Below are 13,386 nucleotides of genomic sequence, written 5' to 3' on the forward strand. Positions count from 1 at the left end.
ACCCTCGTAAATTATTCTGCAGCCTGTGGTTTCTCTGTCTTGTGAACTCTGATTTTATTTATCCCATTGGGATTTCCTGTAATCTAGTTTACTTAGAGATAATTAGCATTTTGATGCCACCACTTAACATAAAGTCTAAACACAACTATAAACAAAACCCTCAGGCCTTTAACCAGGCTATTTTTAGCATAAAGGTGCTTGCCTACTTTATTTGGGCTTTCTGTCGCACCAGATGGTGCAACTTTTGCGCCTGTAAGTCAGGCCTAACTCGAGGTGAAACTGACATGAAACTTGCATTGGTGAGTCTTTCCTCGTCATTTCGTACCGTCTCATGTACCGTGCAGCGTGTACAACCTGAGAGAAACAGGTGTCGCTCGGTCAGTGTGTTTTGGCGTGGTCGTGAACGCACCACCCAGTCTTTTTTTCTCTCGTTTGGGCGGAGTTTCTGGTTTCTGCTGGAAAACTCCCTGAGCGGAGGGAAGTGAGAGCAGACGAGTTGTCGGAGGGCAGAGAATACTCACCTGTTGAACAGCAGTGGTCTGATTTTACATAAGTTTTTTTTTAACTCACCTGTTTTTCCGCTGACATTCTGCGAGCCTGAGCCTTCAGGATGACGGACACTCTGTTACCAAACGGCATCAAAGACAGCGGAGGAGACCGGAACTATTTCAGAAAGGTGAGTTTTGTTTCTCGTCACAAATTATTGTAGGCTGTACGCCTGTGGTATTGCCCATGGCACGGGCAATAAAAAAAGAAAAAAAGAAAGATAAAATCACATTAGCTGACTGTTTCTGACGTGTTTATTGTTTGACTGGAGCCGTTGAAATGTAACTTTTTTGAAACTCTTTCAGTTCATAATTAATATAGCACCGATGTCAAAATGCGCCCAAGGGAAAAGATATATCGACTCGCAGCTTAACTACTTGTAGACAATGTTCGGCTATTTAACTTCAATTCACTATATTTCGCAATGTGTTTTAGAAAACATAAAATATGGGACACATTGATAAAAGGTAATAGTAAAATAAAATGTAAACATTCCATGTAAAAATAGCATGGTTACACACAGCAGAACAAATGCTACAGCTCCTGATGTGTCACCAGCAGCAGCAGAAGGCACGGCACTGTCAGCTTCAGCTGTCACAGTGTGTGTGTGTGTGTGTGTGTGTGTGTGTGTGTAAGAATAGCTGTATCTCCTGCAGTTACTGATAGCAAGAAAGGCTGTAAGAGCAGTGACCAAACATCACATAATCAGCATTATCAGGCCCCTGCTGTCGTCAGAGGTGTGGTGGTGATTGATACTTAAATAGCCCTGCTAAATGTAGGTCAGATTAGCCTGCTGCAGACCTGTTTTATTCTTATTTTTTAACTGGTAATTTTTTTTAAATTATTATTATTTTCCTCAGAGCTCTGTCCTCATTAATTTTCTTAGTTCTTCTTAATGAATGGCCAAAGATGACAGTGCTGTAATAACACTACAGCCATGACCTTTTGACTGTGACTTGATTGACTGCATCTTGGGGTTGCACACATGGGATGTACTCCAGATAACATCAGCAAAGTAATTAAAATGTAAATGTGGGCAGTAAGTTATCTAAGTTGTTCCTCAGATAAGAGGAGCACTTTCCCCTGCCTGTATTTGTGATTAAGTTTAAGCATTCATCATGTTAATTAGCTGGTGAGCTGTCATTGTATAGCGGTAAGCCTTAAAGTAATTAGCATTCTTTGAAACAGGATCTGCAGAGAAACCTCTCTGACCACTTCTACGTTTGATATCCTGGTGACTGTAACACACTGAAAAGCTGTGAGTTACCCTAGGTTGAGGCCATCAGAAAGGCACTTGGCAGTGTTTGAGTGATTATCTAAAGTGTTTTTGCTGAGTCCCCTGTGTGCCATGTTGTGGGCTGTGTCTTGCTCCTCCACATTTGTACCAGTGTCCTCAGCTGGAGTGTTTTCATGGACAAGCTTGTTTAGATGGGCATCTGAACAACGTCTTTGTGTCTTTCAATCCCCCCAAATCCCCCTCTGAACGCTGTCTGGATTTAGGCTCTGTGCTGCACTTCCTGTGTCTATAAAAAGGTCAGTGGGAGCCTGGTCTGGCACTGCCACATGATGGGAGGCTACGAAGCCTAATACCTCAGTCACAAACTGTTTTCTTTGCTACTGCAACACACACTGAGAGCCTAACTCATGGTACTTTCTCCATCGTTCTCACTCTCTCTATATGTCCTTTGTCAGTGTTGAGTGCTTAAGATCCATAACTTTCATTGCAGGGACCCGTCTTGGTATTAAAAGGCTTGCACATTTGACAAAACCACAAAGCAATGAATTCCGCTTTCTCGTTATGTCATGTTAAAGAGATTTGCAATTTGGAAACTTTTAGGTCAAATTTTAAACAGAGGAGCCAAGATGGTCATTGCTTCCTTTTTTTTTGTGCCCCTCTCTCTCTTGGGTGAAAACGAGTTTAATGATTTACAAGGCCTCACTATGCTCTGGGGAGCTGCTGTGGTTCAGGGCTCCTTTCCCAGCCGTCCACTGTTTCACCTCCAGCTGGCTGAAGTCTGACTGGACGGTTGCAGGATGGAAAGATGGCAGAACAAAAAGTCGAATCGGCATGTTTATTCTTCTTATCCTCCTCGGCCAACGAGAGCATTGACGTAGCATCTGGCCCGAGGCCGTCCTTCAGCCAGACCACAGACGCAAATTGACAACATGTGTCCTGGTTCACAGACCAGACAAACTCCCTCGAATTGGAGACACACTTAGATTCCCTCAGCAGGCTTTGTATTGGAAAAAGATAAATGAGAGATTCAGCTGTCATCAAATGTCATTTCTTCAAATAAGTCACACAATATAAAGATGTCTCTCTTTGGCTTGAATGAAGCACATCCCCTTTTGGGTAATCTGGAGTGGATTCAGCGTGTGAAATCAAACATGAAAAGGCCTGAACCTGAGATACTGGGCACGCTCTGTGTCAAAACAAAACTGGTGACTGTAGCCTCTTCTTGGCGGGTTGCCAGTCTTAATGACCAGTTATACAAACCAACTACCACATGGACATTTGCTCTACATGTTCTTTATGAAGCTTCAGTTATACAACAGCAGAATGATTTGCTGTTTGATGAATATGATAATGGACAGGACCGCCTTTGTGTTTTGCTCTAATGAAGTATTTTGTAAGCTCGTAGAGAAAGGCTGTACTGTTTGGGCATGCCACCGGACAGGAGGGATTCATCTCCCTGAGTGCTTCAGTGGGTTAGACAAGGCAGTAGCACAGCCAGATCTAGAGATTCACTTCCACATGTGACTTGATTGAATGATGTAATGATTATCAAGTTTTCCTCCAAAAGTCTGTGTTGATGTGACAGTCAGGTATGGCAGCTTTACGTATTCCTGAATTAAATGAAGTGAGTCCTGTGCAGCTTATGCACCATCAAACAAGCTGCACACCTAAAGTAAACACAAGACAATGGAAAACACAAAAGTCAGTGTAGAGGTGTGGTACCAAACCCATCAGTTGTGTGGATTAACTGTAATTCTTGATGATGAGACAAGGTGTTATGGTCGCTGATGATAACAGTTATGTTGCTATGTAGGATCAGGATCATCGCTTTGGAATGCCAACATTGCATTGCCACATTAAGTTTCACAGCTTAGTACAGTACAATAAAACATAGAATATACTGCTCTGACTATCAACCACTAGCCACTCCTTTGTTCTTTAACACACACGTAGACCCTGCTTTTGATGTCATGATTGATGTGACAACATAAAATCCACACCCTCTTTAGTCGTGTGCTAATGTCCCCACCCCGCTGTCATTCTAAAAATAGCTACAGCTGTGTCCAGCCAGGCCACGCCCCCGGCGACTTTGATACAGCTTTATGGTGTAATAACTAGGCATTCATTTGTGTAAATGGTCGTACACTCTTGGGTTGTTTAAGTTTTTGTACAGAAACAAACAAGTGACCACAGTGGTGTGGTTTTAGAGAGCAACATAAATTTAGTTATAATGTGACCCAAATTACACATTGATTATGATGTGACAAACAAACCTGAGGAAGTCACAATGCAAAAAACAGTTGTCCTCTCAAAGAAGTGTATGGTTTTTATGACTAACCAAATCAGCTTAACCAATGCGGATACTTAGGGTGTCAGTGTGTGGGAAACCAGTGAGGGATTGTATCCTTCCATCCCGTGGCACTGCTGAGGTGGGGATCAGAGAGATATTGTTAACCTTTTGTGCGTTTTGCCCCCCTGGTGGAGCTGCTTAATGTCTGGTCAGGTGAATGAATGGTCAGGTGACTCCGTGGTTATGAGAGCAGCCAGGTCTAAATTGCCCTCCAGCCAGGTCTACAATGTCCAGTGGTGCTGGAAGTGACCTTGACTGCAGCACAAAAGAAAATCCAAAGAACAAAGCAGTTACAGATGTGATTTTTTTAAAAAAAATATATTGTATATCTCCAATCTTGTATGTTCTGTAACTAAATTTATAGATTTCATCTTAGTTGGTAAGTGCTCATTGTTGTGGTGTTGATGCGTGACTGTGTTCAGATATAACTTAGCAAAAGGTGATTCAGCACTCTTGACAACATCCATTTGTGTGAGTGCTGAGACTCTTTGTCTTGCTATTGCTAATGTAGAAACTGAAACTCCTTCTGCCGCTGACCTCACTCAGATTTAGTCAGATGAGTCTCTCAAGCTGAGGACTGTGAACTAACTGGTTTTACCAAACCGACTGGTCTCAGTGCATCATGTTGCTTTTTGGCACCTGATAAAGTACAGACCACACCTCTGCTGTGCTGTGAGTCAGTCGGTTTGAATGTGTAAGGCCAGGTTATCTGTGCTGCTTTGAGTCACAGCCTGTTGACTTAGTGAGGCTGGGATACTTGTGGTTGTGATAGGGACAAGGAGGACAAGGACACAGAGTACAATCACATGTAAGCTGTTAGGTGTAAACTCAGAGCATGTGTTCAAGCTGACCACAGAGGCACACCTCTTTCCACACCCAGCTAGGTTTTTTTTTTTTTTTTTTTTTTCCTTGCTGTTGCATCAGGGTGTAAAGATGAAGTTAAAAAAAAAAAGGTATATAAATGACTTTTAAAGCCAAATGTATGTAACGTAATGTTAACATCATATGAACGTTTATTGATCAAATATCTTCCCCAAAGTGACATACTAGGCTGAAAGGATTTCCAGAGAGGGGGAACTTTATTTGCTGTGAAAGCAGTCAGTTTTGGCTCTGAAAACACTCGTTCATATGTTTAGATATAAGCACATTTTTTCTGAATGCTCTGAACAGATGCTTGTTCAGTAGATTGTAAGGCTGCATGATATTGGATGCACGCGGTGTGTTATTCATGTGAAGATTTGTCATTTTTAAAATCTTCTAACAACACTTATCTGTTCTTCTACTTCTGCCACTGCTAATTTAGCCATGTCCTGCTTGCAGTCTGACGTATGTGACTCTGACACTGGCATGGACATGTGGGGAGAGAACAGGTGTACAGCTATTTTGGGCAAAAATAACACATTTCTTAACAACTGTATGAACAAATGGACTCTTGGGTTACGGTTGTGTAATGTACCTTTTCTAACCATGTTAAAATGTAATCTATGTGGTGGAAGATAAACAGACTTTCCTTGTAGATTAGTCATGGAAAATGATACCTTTTTGAGTTTTCCTTTTGTATCGAACAGTAGAAAAGCGTGATATTTATAGCATGATGTGTTTGAGCTCATTTGCCTTACCTGACATTACGTGTCCTGCCATGTGAATAATAAAATAAAATAAAAATCAGAGCATGGGCACGCAGCGATGTTGATGCTGAAATGGCATATTGACATATTGTGCAGCCCTACAGGATATCATTTGCCACTTTTTTTGTTTACATTTGTACAGCAACTATTAGTTGGCTTAGTATAAATGGATAAAAAAATAGTTTGAATGACTTGAAGCAAATAAAGGATCTATTTTAACATTCTTACCAAACAAATCATGCTCTTTTTTTTATTATGGTGAACATCTTTTCTTGATGGCTATGCAGTTTTTCTTATCTTAGCAAAGTTGTATCTTCTGCTGATGTGTTTTTTCCTGTGTCTTCTTATGTCAGGGTTGTAACCCATTTGCCCAGACTGGACGAAGCAAACTGCAGAATAAGCGAGCCAGTCTGAACCAGCAGATCATCAAACAGATGAGGATGAGGGCTGGAGCTGAGAACCTGCTGAAGTAAGAACAAAACTGATGACTGATAAGACATGAATGCATACATGAATGCATACTATTTGTTTATCATACATTTCATACATATCATACATACATATCATACATTTTGTGGTAAGAAAATGTTCATATACAAAGGATGTCTTGAACCCACACAAAAATGAACACATGTAAACACTGCTATACTTGTTTTCATAAGGGACAGCCAGCTGTTTATCTCTCTATCATGTCAGACATTCATATATCATTCATTCATCTGTAATTTCAGTCAGTTATGTCACTGGATTATGTGTGACCTCTAGTAAACTCCAGTTGGCCTGTCATCGTTCTGTCATGAGTTGTCATTAGTTCTTGGTGAGACCAAAGACAACACAGAGGCTCAGATGTTATTAGAGAACAATCTCCTCGAGGAGCATGCCATTGACCATGGAAACAAAGAGCCATTGTGAAATGAGGCTTAGAAGAAGCCTCAGAGAATTGTAAACATTTTTCTAAGCCTTTGGTGTGTTGTTTCCTTTGCTTTTGTTGTCCCCCGTCATGAACCACAGTTCTGTTCTACAAAACTCCACTTTTTTCTTTCTTGAGTAAGAAAAGTTTGGCAGTCTGTTGTGTTGTTATACGGCAAGCTGAAAGGTGAATTTATCGTGGAGGAAGTTGTATGATAGTTAGCCGCTAAACACAAATCAAAAGATGTCTTCTGCGGGCTGAAATACCTGTTCTTGTAGGACTGAGATTTCGAGATCAGATTTTGCAGCAGATACAATATAACAAAGAAATCTGAGCATGTTTACACTTCTCTCATGCACCCTCACCCTCAGGCTTTTTGTTCAGTCTTCTTGTAAAAACCTTTTTTTTTTTTTTTTCTCAGTGGTGTTTCCTACATTTTTACATACATTTGGATGATAGGAAGAGGAGCAAATTGTTTATTTTTGAAAATAAGGAGGTTGTACGACATGGTTTGTCAGGAGTCTGAGGTGTGAATGCTGAACGGTCACGCTCATTGATGGACTGAACAAAAATAGTGCAATCGTATTTGAGGGAAGAATCTTTGGAGGTCAAGACAGGGAATTTATTTCTATTGTAGAGTGTGAAAGGGTAAGAGAAGAACAGTGCATTTTTTTTAATTTAATGGGAAAGTAACACTCATCAGTGTTGTAGTTGTTGCTGGAAGTAGACTTGAAAGTAATAACAAAGCATTACACACTCTCTTATATTCAGATGAAGTTCTGTCAGGCCTTCGTCAAGATCAACGGCAGACATGTCATCTTAATAAAAAGGCATACAGACTCACACTTTTTCCTACATCGACTTGCTGGTTAGTTTGATATCCAGTCTGGCTCTGAGTTGTGACAGAAGAGAGTGATTTGTTTCTGTGAACACAGTTTTAAATGTAACACCACTTGAACCTGCTATACCGGAAAAAAACAAGCCTGTCAACTGCTAGCTGCCTGATGAGGCAAAAAAACAAGGCAGGAAACATGTAGAACTGTAAGTAACATTTTTCTGGGTTCTGACTGTGCTTAATTATAGGAAATCTACAAGAAAGCTATAGAAATCTCCTGAGCTGAAATCAACAGCTCTCTGACAGGACGTCGGGAATGGAATATTATAAGCTTCATAAAAGCAGTGTTTATTGCAGGCTCACTGTAATGGACTGCACGAAGCTGTACAGTTCTCCTGTGTGGCCTCTGGCAGGGATCGTGTGTCTCTCTCACAAATGGTGTTAAGTTTTGTGAACTCGGGGTCCTGGGGTACGTTTTGTCACTGAAGCTCGGTCAAAGCAGAAGAATGGTACAATGGTGCACTTCTGGGCATGTGTGTGTGTTGGTGTATGTGTCTGCAAGGCCTGTCTAAGCCTTCTCTCAGAAGTCTCCACATTCCTCCAGTACTTCATGTAGTCTGCCCAGCCAAGGCCATGGGCAAGTAGACTGTGTGTGTGTGTGTGTGTGTGTGTCTTTGCCAGCCCAGCTGCAGCACAGAGTACAGACTGGATGCCTTTTTGAGTTTCAGGTATGCTCTCATCTTTATTTTAAGGCCTTAAATCATATGCAGTCTGACTGTAGTTCACCTGTGATCTTCCATCTGTGCGTGGGGCCGTGCTTAACAGCGTTGCCATGGCTGTCCCATCTACTTGGACATCAGCCAAGATTGCCATGTCAAAAATGGATTCTCATCTAAAAATATAAATTTCAGAAACCATTTATATAGGCTTGTGGCAAATTATGGTCCTTTTTCTGAAAGGAATGTGCAGAATAACAGTATGGAAAGGTGCATTTAAGAGAGTTTAGTCTGAGTCATTATGGCCCATATAGAACCTTAATCCTTGTTTTTCTTAAGCGTGCTGTCTGTTTTGTTGTTTCGTTTGGTGCCATCAATTCCCCAACCTCACTTTTTTTTCTCTCTTTCTCTCGTTCTGCATTCCTCTTTCTATCAGCAACAGGTGGAGTCAGTCTGGTTAGACCAGTTCTCTTCTCTTCTCTTCTCTTCTCTTCTCTTCTCTTCTCTTCTCTTCTCTTCCCTTCTCTCAGCGCCCTTTTAAAACTTCACTCAATGGAGCATATTTATATCTGTCAGTTATGAAACTCCAGTATCATTACCAGATCAGATCAAAGGAATTGATGAATACAACAAATACAACAAACTCTCAATACACCAAAAACATAAAAACAGCCTTTCCAACAAAGGGGATGGGAAAACTTCAGTCAGAAGCCACACTTGCTGGTTTATAGTCTGATTCCCACGCTCTGTGGGTTGATATTAGATATTAAATTGGATATTAATAACAGTCTTTGGGCTGGCGAGCTAGCTTCTCTTCTGCCCAAACCACAACACCATTACCTCCTCCGACCTGATGGATTTCTCAGACCAAACTTCCTCAGAAACCCTTCAGAAGGCCAAAAGGAAGTGATGATGTTGCATCAGTGCTAAGCTAAGGGGCTGACATCACTGTTGTTTTCCATTGTATTGTATGGCGAGAAAAACTGTCAGTCGTCTGGTAGCTAACTGTGGCCTACATCAGAGCGCTGTGACTCCACCATCTGTAAGACCACATTACAAGATTCAACTTTTCATGCCCAAGTTCTAACGGTATTAACTGTTGGTTAGTGCTTCAGACGCGTTTTTCATATTGTTAAAGTTGTAACATTTGGAAAATTTTATACTGTTGAAGTTGAAATGGAAGAAAATTCAGTTGGATCTTTTTTTACATCCTGCCTGCAAGCACTTCACACGTCACCTTTCTTCTTAAAACAATCACATCCTCTGTTATTACAGAAAGAGAGGGCTCATGTGACAGGGAGATGGGCTCAGATTGATCATGTGTAGACTGGAGTTTGGGGCTGGGGGGGGGGGGGGGGGGGGTGTAGGTGTGGTGAAATCACCCATTAGTTATATTTGACAGAGACTGTTAGGATTCACTGTAGAACAGAGATAAGGAAGTGACACTAGAGTGATGTGTGTATGTGTCACCTTGTGTCACCATGAATGCATGTGATGTGCAGTTTGCTGTTTTCACAGGCAGACAATGCATCACAAATTCTGCCTTACAAAGGATCTGGTCTTTGCATGCTAACACACCCTTCAGAGGTATTATTACAACCTTATCTCTGCTGTGCAGTGAGACTCACGGACACACACACACATCCACTACGTACTGCTCTGGTCTTCTTCACCTCAACACACACGTGCATATTATACACATCGAACTTTCCTTTTTCGAAAAATATACAGTAAATTGTAAATAATGGCCTCTGACATGTAGTCATCCATGTAACGGTGGATGTTATTTAAAACTATGATTTTACCATGGGAATGAGCAGCTAAATGACACAGGGATTGCAGCTGTGATTCATAGATCTTGGTTAAGCTGGATAGTAAATCAAGTGCACAGCGGGGCACAGTGACGCAGGCCTGTGGTCAAGAATACCAGGGAAGGCACGCTTGTTTTAATATTTAGCTGCAGGAAGGTTTGGCTACGTCAGAGTGGATAATAACAAGGCTGATATTTCTTCTCCTGTTTATTTCAAACGTTTTATGACCTTTTGTCTCAGTTCTTATGTTCTTTTTTTAAATTTTCATGTTGTCTGCATATCACTCTCTCTCTCCTGGTGCAGGGCTACATCTAACAACAAGGTTAAAGAGATGGTTTTGTTGGAGTTGAGCTATGTTAACTCCAACCTGCAGCTATTGACGGGGCAGCTGGAAGGACTCAACAGCTCAGTGGAGGTCTACCAGAACACCCAGTAAGTACAAATATCACTGTTCTCTCTTACTGCTCTGATTCTACTGATGCCAAAGCTAATAGAATATGTTAGCTACTTCTGAAATCATAAAAATAAGGAAATGTGAAGCTGTAGCAGAGCAAAGTTGTCTATCCCTGCCATACAGATAACACTTGCAGTGTTGGTTCACAAGTGACTTCTCCTAAGGAAAAAGGCTGTGTTTTGTGATACGTAGCAATACATCTGCAGGACATAGAATGTAATTACTTGTTGTACTGTATAATGTTCATACTATCTGCCTGTGATGAGTCTATTAAATGCATTACATGTTAAAATGCATGTACAGCATCCAGAGCTTTGCACTGTAGACACTGAATGACTTTGGCACTTATCCTCTTGTTGCATAATGTGTCAGAAGGAAGCCAGACTATCCAAAATTCTTAAAAATTTTAACCATAATCTTAAACTAAACCAGATCATAATTTTGCTTTCCCAAACCTGCAGATGTGAGGGTTAGGGTCAACTAGTCAATATGATGTCATAACCCCTCAGACTTCTATTAATACACAAGTAGGATCATACAAGCAAATGCACAGTGTTGATTGGCAGCTATCAAGGGACTCATGGAGTTAGTGAGACATTCAGAAACACAAGAAGACAAGATCCAAGTGTTTGTTGTCAAACTGGCTCGGCTGGTTTTTGGGAGACAATGCACAGAGCAGCAAGGAAATGATGAGTTGAACTTGTATGCAAACTAGACCGGAAAAAGATAAGCATCTAGTACAAGGCATCTCTAAGCCAGCCTGATGATCAGGTGTACATGGGTGTGTGTGTGTGTGTATGTGTGTGTGAGAGAGACAGTGAGGCTCCGGTATTTTCTTTCTTTAAGATGAGCCAAGTTTGTAGGGTGTGGATGGAAATGCAGTATGTATGTCATGGAGAATACACATATTATCTCAGTCACGTGTCAAGTAAGCTTTATTAAAACACACAAAAGGACTTGGTGACAGGGATTTGGAGATATAGAGGTTCACAGAAGCAGTGACAGATAAAGAATACCTGAGAAGTAGTATCTGTGTGTGAATAACACTTTTCCTAACACATTTTCTCATGATAAGATGACACTGCTTAAAAATATAGCCAAACAGGACTGAAGTTGTCTGTTACTTTTTAAAGGATAACAAATTTCAGTCACTGGCTGAAAGCAAACACCTCAGTGGTTAGAACTCAGTTTCAGAGGTAATAAATGACGAACTTAGTAACGAAAAAAAATAGTTTTGCATTTGAATTAGATTGAGGCATGTCTGTGTCCAGGTGGCTCTTCTTATTAAGAACCCTACAAACACTAAACAAACCATCTGCTCTCTCTCTCTTTCTCTCTCTCTCTCTCTCTCTCTCTCTCTCTCTCTCACACACACACACAGACACACACACACTTACAGAGTAGAGGATGCCATGTTGTCCATGACAACAAATCACAATAAAGAATCAAAGTGATGAGAAAGGTAGAGAGATTGTGGGGGATGGGGTGTAGCATGGTGGTAACCATGGTAACAGTTCTGAGAGTCATTGACACAAATCTCATGTTTTTTTCCAAATTACAAAGCGTCTACGGTCTTGCTCTGTTTCTGTTTTTTTTTCCATTTTCATTCTATAAACACTTATGCATGTAACTTTAGTGTTTTCTTAAATTCTGATATAAATTTGCAGATAACCCCATAAAACTCAAAATACTAAATTTTATGGACCATCGGTTTTAATGAATCATCCTCTTTGTGGAAGTCGGTAAGAAGATAGGTTGTACCTCTCAAAAATCCAAATAGGCCAATATGTATTTGTGTTCCACTCTTTTATTTCATTAATTCCCACAAAAAAATGTACAATGTATGAGCTCTGAAAGGGTTTGGAGTCCTAGTCAAAGAAACAAGAAACAACCTCCTCTGTTTTGGACATAGAGCCACTTGGGAAAAAAAAGACAATTAGTTTGCTAATTACATGACATCAACATCCTTGAAATTCAACAGCTGCCTCTCTGTACAGTCTTAAGGCCCAAGTGTCTCTCTGTCACATGGGATCAGACACATTCAAGTGTGGGAACCTCCTTGGCAGCCTCTCAGAGAAAACACCTGCTCACCTCTTCATACACAGACAATAGGCATCCTGTGAAAGTGCAATCACCTGTCCACCATTGTGCACAAAAGAAAATTAAAAACGTGTCTAAGTCTAAAGTGCGTGGTGGTGTGTCATACTTGCACTACCAGGTCCACAAAAGGCCACACATACAGGTGTATAGACAGCACACACATTGGAATATTGGATATGTTGAGAAAGTGTTTTCCTGTCATCTCTGAGCAGGTTTCTCACTGGGATGACGCTATACAGCCACAGTGGAGTGTTACCCACCTCCCCTCAGCCTGAAATACAACCTCAGTCTTAAACATGGAAACAAAAACCTCTCCTCACCTTTCTGGGCTTTTCCCACCATTCTGCTGTCCTCTGAATAGTATCTTTCTGGGGTTATTTCTCACTCAGTCCAGATTCAGCTGGTTTTGGCTTGAAGTAATGTATAACAGAAAACGCATACGTGTGTGTGACTGGTGCAGTACATGTGCTGTACACATAGTGAATGACCTCATTGAACCACCTCAAGACAAAACAGGTGATGACTGTATTCTCAGAATTTTTTTTTTTTTTAATCAAATATCAGAATCAGAATCGTCTTTATTGCCATGTAAGTGAAGAGGTTTTTACATTACTAGGAATTTGTCTTGGTGAATGGTGCATACATAGAACGTAAGAACGAGTAACATATAATAGTAGAATAAAATAAAATAAAATAGAATAAGGTAAAACAAAATAGAATAAGTAAAATAAGGACAAATACAACACGGATTCATTAAAATTAATTTGTTAGACATTATTATTTACCTTTATGACATTAG

General features: G+C 40.6%; 1 protein-coding gene across 2 annotated transcripts in view; it reads left to right on the forward strand.

Annotated features, from left to right (window-relative positions):
* Positions 1-372: 372 nt before the first annotated feature.
* rhpn2 (rhophilin, Rho GTPase binding protein 2) overlaps positions 373-13,386 on the forward strand; it is a 29,353-nt gene continuing 16,339 nt past the window's right edge. Inside the window, exons 1-3 of one of the 2 annotated variants that reach the window (XM_046401916.1) lie at positions 373-676; positions 6,115-6,230; positions 10,337-10,465. In XM_046401916.1, coding sequence (XP_046257872.1) covers positions 611-676; positions 6,115-6,230; positions 10,337-10,465 — 311 coding nt within the window. In that variant the 5' untranslated portion in view covers positions 373-610. The remainder of the gene's footprint in view (positions 677-6,114; positions 6,231-10,336; positions 10,466-13,386) is intronic. The other variant, XM_046401827.1, reaches the window with a different exon arrangement.

This window comes from Scatophagus argus, chromosome 1, assembly GCF_020382885.2.
Source record: "Scatophagus argus isolate fScaArg1 chromosome 1, fScaArg1.pri, whole genome shotgun sequence".
NCBI lineage: Eukaryota > Metazoa > Chordata > Actinopteri > Scatophagidae > Scatophagus > Scatophagus argus.